The sequence below is a fragment of the Medicago truncatula genome, chromosome 1 (assembly GCF_003473485.1).
Source record: "Medicago truncatula cultivar Jemalong A17 chromosome 1, MtrunA17r5.0-ANR, whole genome shotgun sequence".
Classification (NCBI taxonomy): domain Eukaryota; kingdom Viridiplantae; phylum Streptophyta; class Magnoliopsida; order Fabales; family Fabaceae; genus Medicago; species Medicago truncatula.
The window spans coordinates 16,980,010-16,988,548 of record NC_053042.1 but is presented as its reverse complement, the minus strand read 5'-3'; the positions used below and the strand labels follow the sequence as shown (position 1 = coordinate 16,988,548).

Sequence of the window (8,539 nt, the reverse complement as noted above, 5' to 3'; positions counted from 1 at the left end):
CTCAGAGTTGTACTTTCCAGAAAGAGAAGAACAATGAAGAGACGAAAACTTCGACAATAACAAACTTCGACATGTATACATCCTTGTTGACAAAGAATTCAGAAGGCCAAGGATTGCAATGTAACTTTGCTATATATAAAGAAAAACAATGATTTGTGAGATATAGGAAAACACAGGCATGCAGGATGGAGCCAGGCAGTGATATAGTTTTAGTTTTATGGTTCCTTTTTTTTTTCATCCTAATTTAAAATTTGAATGCAACTATTACTTTAGGTGTTTAAAAACACGTACTATAGGTGTTTCAAATAGCCACAATCGATTATTGGTATTATGGCAATTATATATCTATAGATAATAACTATTTTTGTTTGTAAGCCTCGCATTTTTCATCGGAAACGCTACTTATCGTGATAGAATTTACGTCGAGAGGAATACTGCATGTATTTACTCACTTGTATTGCACTGAAGCACCATGTTTTTTTATTGATCTGTTTTTTAATTGTGGTGTCTTCACAAGATATCTCTGACAGTATATAGCAATGCTCTTTTTTTATTAGTTTTATAATTTATTAAATCATTTTTGTGGGGTCATTTGTCACGTAGACGCCCCGTCATTCAAGTTTTGGTGATGTTGGTAACTTTTGATGAGAGGATGATATATGAATGATTGGCTAGGAGGGAGATAGTGACAAAGTCACCCAAGTATTTTCCCTTGCCTTCGTAGGAAATTCGAGAGGCTGGGAGGTTTAACATAAGCAATCATGTAAAAAAATCTGGAAATAAAGCACTCTGGCTGGGATGGTATTGCTAACAGCTTAAGCAGTGCAACTAATGCTTTTAAGGCAAGAATCTTTCCAGAATTTTGTATCGAGAACATCACGAACTATGCAAATGCATTTACCATCATCCTAAGCATACGTTATTGCTCTCCAAGTGCTAGTAGAAGCTTCTTTATGATTATACAGGAATAGTACAAGTGCCACAACCATGTTTGGCCTTCATCACTTTCACCCACAATTCGTAAGGACTAGTAAGAATATGCCAGGCCAGTTTCACTACGTACACATTATTAAGGATCATTAGCTTCTTAAAGCAACTATAATTCCATTATGACAATTTTGGGTTTCATTTGGGAATCAAAATAAAATTGTGTAAAACTATGTATGCAAGGATCAAAAGAATAGATCCATATTTGTATTAAGATATAAATAGATTTAAAACTCATGGTTATTTGCACACCATATCCACCAAATGTATATAAGACATGTATGATGTTTAGATACAAAACAGTGTTCATGTGATCGCAAATATCCATCATCCTACAAAAGTTTATTGACATGCACAATGTTTAGATACAAAACAGTGTCCATGTGATTCCAGCTTATCTGGGATCCATGACAATGGTGTGTTTGGGAAGTGTTAGTTTCATAACACTTACAATTACTGCCAAACAAATAAATCACTTCATATTGCTAGAATTTACATAAAAAAATTAATTTAAAACTATAGTGCCCCCTGTAAGATAATGATACATGACCATGTGAGGACGGGAAGTAAACAATAGACTTTTGTTAAGCTTTATATATGCAGTAAGTTTCAAAATTCACAATTGAGTTTCAAACCACATGCCAACGGTTCCGAACATTTCACAGCACAGGAACAGGAATTTACTTCCAAACGACCATCATTCAATCTAGCTTTATAAAATGGGCATCATCCTAGTGTAAAATATCCAAGCATCCTGCAAAGCATGTAAGTTTGAATCAATGAATTGTAAATATCCAACACAATTTATTATTATTCACTACAAGGTTTCCAGTGAACATGATCAAAGATTACAAAATACTAGTCGATTAGTTAATATCAACAGAGATGAATCAACAGCTGTATTCAGTGGCTACTTAACTTCAATATGAAACTTACCGGCTTAACCATGATTATCAGAAAAAAGGGGAAAAGAGAAGGGGGAATACAATGCCTCTTTATAGTTTGATTAATCTTCAATCTTACTGCATATATAAAGCTTAACAAAGGTGTATATATGAAGTACTACCAGACACTGTAGAACAAAGGTGTGTCCGGTGTTTGACACCAACACGATACTGACACATGTGGTTACATTCAATCATTTCCATTTTCTTAAATTATTGCATGTGTCTACATGTCAGTGTCAATATAGTGTCTGAGGTCCGTAACTGTGTCAGTGTTTTATAGAATTGTGTACACACGAAATCAAATTTGATGCACTCAGTTTTTTAAAGCAGTCACTTTTATTTCATAATTCCAAAAATACTGATGTTAAATCACGACACCTGGCCATTGATCAGATGGCCGAGAACACATGACTGCGTGAACGCAGAAAATTGCCGATTGCAGTCGATCTCGGTCCGCATACACACATATGTTAATATCATTGCAGACAGGTTCTAAGATTTTTTGTCACTATAGGCATTAACTTCAGTCGTCTCAAAGCATAAAGGGGATGGATTATGGAATCATTTACCTAATAAGGTAGTATATGAATATGAAGGCAAGTGTGAAATAACCCACAAGTGAGCATGTTTTCCTTGTTGATTTCTTCTCAAAAACCTACAAAATTCAGTTTCTATACACTAAATCATTTTACGATATTGTGGTAAGTAAAAGCAAATAAAATGAGGCACGTTGAGAAGTAAAATTGTTACCTTCTTGAATCGATCCATGGTTCCCAACATCATGCCCCTTGATCCATCCATTTTGTTACCCTAATTAATTCACAATGGAATATAATTATTAGAAAAGAGAGAAGACAGTTTTTCAGAAAAACAGACGGTATGTAATTTACATACCACCCGATCGAGCATACTGTTATGACTCTCAACCTCCTCATGTATATCACCTGTCAACTGTTGATCAAGTAAATATTAAAAGTCAATAGATGAGGCTTTTTCCTTTTAATGATTTCATCGACAAAATTGTAAATAAGTAATTAGAAAACTATGCTCTGTAAACCAATAGGCTACATAATTTCTGATATATGTTAAATTTAGTTATTTACCAATGTTTCATATGTCTTGTGCACATGGACACGTTTATATTAATAAATATAAATAGCCTGCCAGTTGCGACATGGCAAGATATTTTCATTTTGAATAAGATATCACCAGCAAATAGCAAATTATAAACCATGTGCACATAGAATCTTGATAAACAAATTACAAGCATTTTCAGACCTGCAGTAAAAATTAATTCTCAATGCCTTTTGATGGCCTTTTATCTACAAATACATTGATGCCCGTTAAAAATTTAAAAAAGCAAATTTGTTTTTAAAATACAGCAAAATATTTGTCCTAAAAATAAGGAATACAGAAAATTATAAATAGGGCAAACAATTTCTTACCAATATTTCAACAAGTGATCCAAACCAAAAATTCAAATTAAAAAATGAAAAACTAACGCGTTTGTTTTTTAATACACCAAATAAATAAGAAACAGAGCAAACAATTTCGTACCAATATTTCAGCAAGTGATCGGAAACAAAATTTCATTATTTATAAACAAGTTAAACAATATACATGCACAACGTATAACCAACTTTAAACAATAATAGGAACACCGAACATAATAATCTCAAGACTATCAGAACCTTCCATGTACTAAAGTGTAGATTTAATAATTGCGAATTCATACATCCAGATGTTAAGATAAGAAATTAATCGATACATACAAGAGATTTAGTACTTAAATAAACAAAACTTACTTGCTTTAGAAAAGGAACTTACTCGCTTTAGAAAAGAAACTCTGTCGTGCAGAGTGTCTATGGCATTATCATTATCATGCTCATTTATTTCAGATGAGTAAGACGAAGAAGCCCTTAAACCACCCTCCTCCAGACTATCAAGACCATCTAAAAGTGATGATCTGGATGACCGGTTATCTCTGTTTTTGAAAATCAAACGGCTTTAATAGTTGATATACAAGGAAACCATTTTCAGCAAAAATAACTAGAAAAACAAAACGAAGTTTTCTAGCCGATGACAAAGACAAGTGAAAAGTAATAAAATTAGTGGTAAACTTTTAACTCAAGTTGGTTCTCAATGGTTTGAATTCCAAACATTCAATCATGCTCATGGTGGCTTGAATTAAAAAACCAAAATGAATTATTAATGATAATGTAAACTAGATTGACAACTTCCTGAATAAATTGAAAACAATGATAATATTCATCAGAAAAAAATTTGAATCGAAATGAATTCTGGATTTGCAACCGCAGATTTAACAAGAAAAAATTAAGATGCAGTGGCAGTACTACAAAAGTCCTCTTGTCCTGAAGTAAAATGTATTTAATAAAAAAGAAACTTTCGCATTAGGCTCATGATAGGGCTGAGAGTTGGGAAATAAAATGCTTTACATGCCATACGATAGCATACAAAAAGTTAGCAAACAATTGTCTATAACCCGATTTGGTAGAACTAAACCATTGAATTTTCCTCTACTGATTCCCTCCAGATAATGATTCTACAGATTCCGTATATAAATGTGTCAAGACAAACCAAGTTTGCAGAAAACATTACAGCGACAATTTGAAATTGAAATAACTCAATGCATAAGGTATAAAACCAAGACATAAAAATGAAGAGCAATGTATCTAATAAGAAATTTGAACTCAAATGTTTATCCTGATTTTCAATTTAAAACTATTTTTTCTCTAATGTTTAATACATCTAGAGTAAAAATCGACTCACAAATGATGATGCAGGGCAACAAGTTCAAGATTTTAGATGATTTAAATACTGAATAACAAGGAACTACGGAAATTAACATCAAGACATAAAAAAAAAAAAAAAAAATCCATCACAGCTGCAAGCTCTCGGCTCTCGAACTGAATCAAAAACCACATTTTTATTTCCTGGTTTACTTTTAATATCCTTTATAGAAAACCTGTATAGTGGTATCTACCATCTTCCGGAAAGGTATATAGTAAGTAATAACATAGATAGCCGGAAGGCCATGGAACATTCATAAGACAACAAAATACAATTTAAGCAAACATTAAACAAATGAGGAGGATTTCACTTTTCAGAAAGAAAGAAAAAAATCCTTCTCTTCTTTGAACACAAATACCTCGAAGTTTGTCATGTCACCCTATTAAAGTCTTCACTACTTTTTTCTCAAAAACAGTAAAACAAACACTAACCAGTTGGCAAGTATTTCATACCCCACGATAAAATCATCCATTTTTCCTCATACCTTCTCAAATTTAAGAACTGAATCACAGTATCAAATTACAAAATACGTGAGGTTTGGACTCAAAATAGATTTTATTAATTTATTGTATGCTCAAAATCTCACGGTGAAAAAACAATGGGGGTTGCATCTAGCAAAAGGGGCTAGACTCCTACAGCTTGGCGATCCAAGGTTCGCATTTCAGATGGGAGAGGCACCACATTTAGTGTCTGACACACCTCGAATTTGTTCCATCTATCACGCACCATTTACATTCCATTGATGAGAGATAGACACAAGTAATAGATTAGTGGGACCCAATTCATAAGTGGACCACACTAATAGATCCCACTAATCTTCCCCTTGTGTCTATTTCCCTCGTAAATGGACAGTAAATGAAATAAACCCGGACTCCTCCACTGGAGGGAACCTATGGTAAACCGAAAAAAAATTCTCGCAGGGAAAAAATACATATCAATTTATCCCTTCTTCCTAAAAAGCAATCATTCAAAAAAACATGCATCTCGCTGAAATTTTGATTGTAAGTTCGTTTGAATACCAAATAAGATTTAATATGATCTTCTTCAACTTCTTTTCACGATTGATACTAAATAACGCACATAGATACACAGAATTAGTTATTCCAACCAATGTTTAAAAACCAAAGCAAACCAAACAATTCAACCAGTTGAACCTTGAATCAGCATTGTCTACGGTTCATTGTTTGAGTTGTTACATCACTATTTCATTTTGGTCAATGTCCAATTCGGTTCTTAGAATGACTTATTTAAGCTTATATACCGGCACAAGCACAAGCCAATCACTAAGAACAACCCAAAAGGCCTGTTTGGATTGGCTTATTTAAGCATTATCTACACTATTTGGGAGAAGTTATGAAAACAAATTATGACATGTTCATTTTCATAAGTTCTCTAAACGCAGCTTATTAGAATAAGCGCTTAAATTAAATGAAATAAAAGCAAAATCGCGAAGATTGTGCATTGCAATTCGAAAAATATATAAGCGGTAATTAAAATGGAGAGAAAGAAGAGAAGAGATTAACGAACCTTCTATAATTCATTGATGATTAGTAAAATAAAACGAGCGATCTTATTGAGAATAAGAAAACAATGTGAAAACGATGAGAAGGTTTCTTTTGTTTTGAGATCTAACCAAGTAATGTGTAATGAATGAATTGAATCCCTCAGAGAAGAAGAAAGAACTCGTATACGGTGTCGTATCACCTTTTAAAAAATAAAACGGTGTCGTGTAAGCTACAAGAATAAACCTTTTTTTTTTTTTTAACAACCATTTCTACGACGACAACTTGTGCAAGAACTAAATTAAAAATATAGCATGAGTATCAAAGATAAAAATATAAAAAACAATATTTTATGTTCATTGAATGTCTAATGTATTTGGTTTTTATATAGACTAGATACATAGATCTAAAAAAATTGTTTTTCTGCTTATAAATGTGATCTAAGGAAGTAAATAATTAGGGTAGTTGAAAAATTAATGTATATGGAGTAACTAAATAGTCTTGTTGGAATGTACAATCCATACACATGACAATTGGTTCATTAATTGTTCTTTTTTGAACAACAGGGTTTACCTCCTAAGCATCGGGCGTCCTTCATCTGCCGATGATTGTATACTATGCAACTCGTTATGTGTTCTGCCTTTTTGCTCCACTTTAGAGTGTGGTGGATTGTCTTCAAAAGCCAATATGGGGCTCAAGTTAGATGAGGTGCTAGCTGGTAGCAGATGGACTCGGTATATATGTGTAATGACAACAAAATGAAGTGTAAAGTAGAGTAATGAATTTGAGAGTTGAACATACCTAGAGGATAAGGCTCCCTGTTTTATAGGGGTTGATCTAATAGTATAATCCTTGTTAGTTGCAATTTTTTCTTCTTAGCTTCAGCAGTGGTTAGTTATGAAGCTTATCTGAATACTGAAGTAACTAACCGACCAGATGGCGCAAGGAAGCCTATTTGGCTCAAGTGAGTCCCCCATAAGTAAGAACGAATCAAGTAATTATGAGTGTATCTACCTTCGAAGTAGATGTGTGTATCTATCTGGTTCAGGTGAGTTCCCTATATGTATGAATGACTTGATAACTATCTAGATTTTGGTTATGTTATGAGACGACGGGGCGCATATGTGTTACTTAGATGGAACGAGGTAGTTATGTGGTCTTGTTGAGGTCGTTAACATGTCTCGTACGTCGTTATGAGGTACTTGATCCAAGCGAGATTGTCATGGAGGAGGTTGAGTCATGTATAACTTCACGTGTTCTATTGAGGTGGGTACCTCAATGGATCTTAGCATGTCCTAATATTGTACATTATTGTGATTTCGATGAAAATCACACCAATAAAATACTTGATGTGTGGAGAAAAATAATCAAGCAACCAATATCAACGTGAGAACAATTATAAACACAAGCAAAAGTAGAAAACGGCGAGAGAAAGAAAGAGAGAACACACGAAATTTGTTTACACAGTTCGGTCCAATACTGACCTAGTCTATGGGAGAGAGCAACCCTTTGTTCCACTGTAATGATGAGTAACTTTACAAAAGAGATATCAAAGGGTTACAAGAATAAGTCTTCAAACCTATTTCTACCCAAAGTCTCAATCTATTTCCGTGGCCAAGAGACTTAATCCTAATAGTGTTTCCCAAGGTGAATCAACCCAACCCTAGAGTCTCCCGCTTAGAGAAACCTCTATAAACCCTAGTTTGTTGTTTGTTTCTAATCCCTTGTTTTCAGCCTCTCTACCTCTCTCTCAAGGTTTCATCTGATATAAGGTTTATATTTATAGAGAAATATAACTCATAAATTTGAAACGGATATCACGCTGAAGATAAGTTTCTTTTTTTTTTCTCCTTCAGCACAAAGAATATTTGCATAAAATATTCCCTTTAAAATTATATTTGCGTCAAATATTTATTTTTAAAATATATTTGTTTCAAATATTCCTTCATACGGTACAAAAAGATATTTATTGTCAATAAATATATTTTCAGCACAAAATATATTTGAAACAAATATTTTATATTTTTAGCAACAATATTCTTCATCCAACAAATTTTGAATCATACAACAACAGACATGCATATCTCGCTTCTATTGTATATTTACATTGGGCTTCTTAATGGATGATTGGGATGGGTCTTTAGGCCCATACCGATACACGAGCCTCCTACACCTTTGGCCACGTAGTGGAAAGTTTTGAATTTTACCCGCTGTGGGTAGATTTTAAAATTTTCGACGATGTGGTTTCACCACAATCCCAATATAATGTACAATCATCAAATCTCTCCAAAT

At 33.4% G+C, this 8,539-nt stretch overlaps 1 protein-coding gene across 1 annotated transcript; it reads right to left on the bottom strand.

Annotated features, from left to right (window-relative positions):
• Positions 1 to 1,298: 1,298 nt before the first annotated feature.
• On the bottom strand, positions 1,299 to 6,431 carry LOC25483015 (bet1-like SNARE 1-2). The gene is made up of 6 exons (XM_013611655.3): positions 6,273 to 6,431; positions 3,762 to 3,918; positions 2,829 to 2,885; positions 2,685 to 2,744; positions 2,504 to 2,589; positions 1,299 to 1,741 (listed from the first exon to the last, which is right to left on the bottom strand). The coding sequence occupies exons 1-6, from the start codon at positions 6,284 to 6,286 to the stop codon at positions 1,714 to 1,716; spliced, it is 402 nt and encodes a 133-aa protein (XP_013467109.1). The 5' UTR covers positions 6,287 to 6,431; the 3' UTR covers positions 1,299 to 1,713.
• Between the last annotated feature and the right edge of the window lie 2,108 nt (positions 6,432 to 8,539).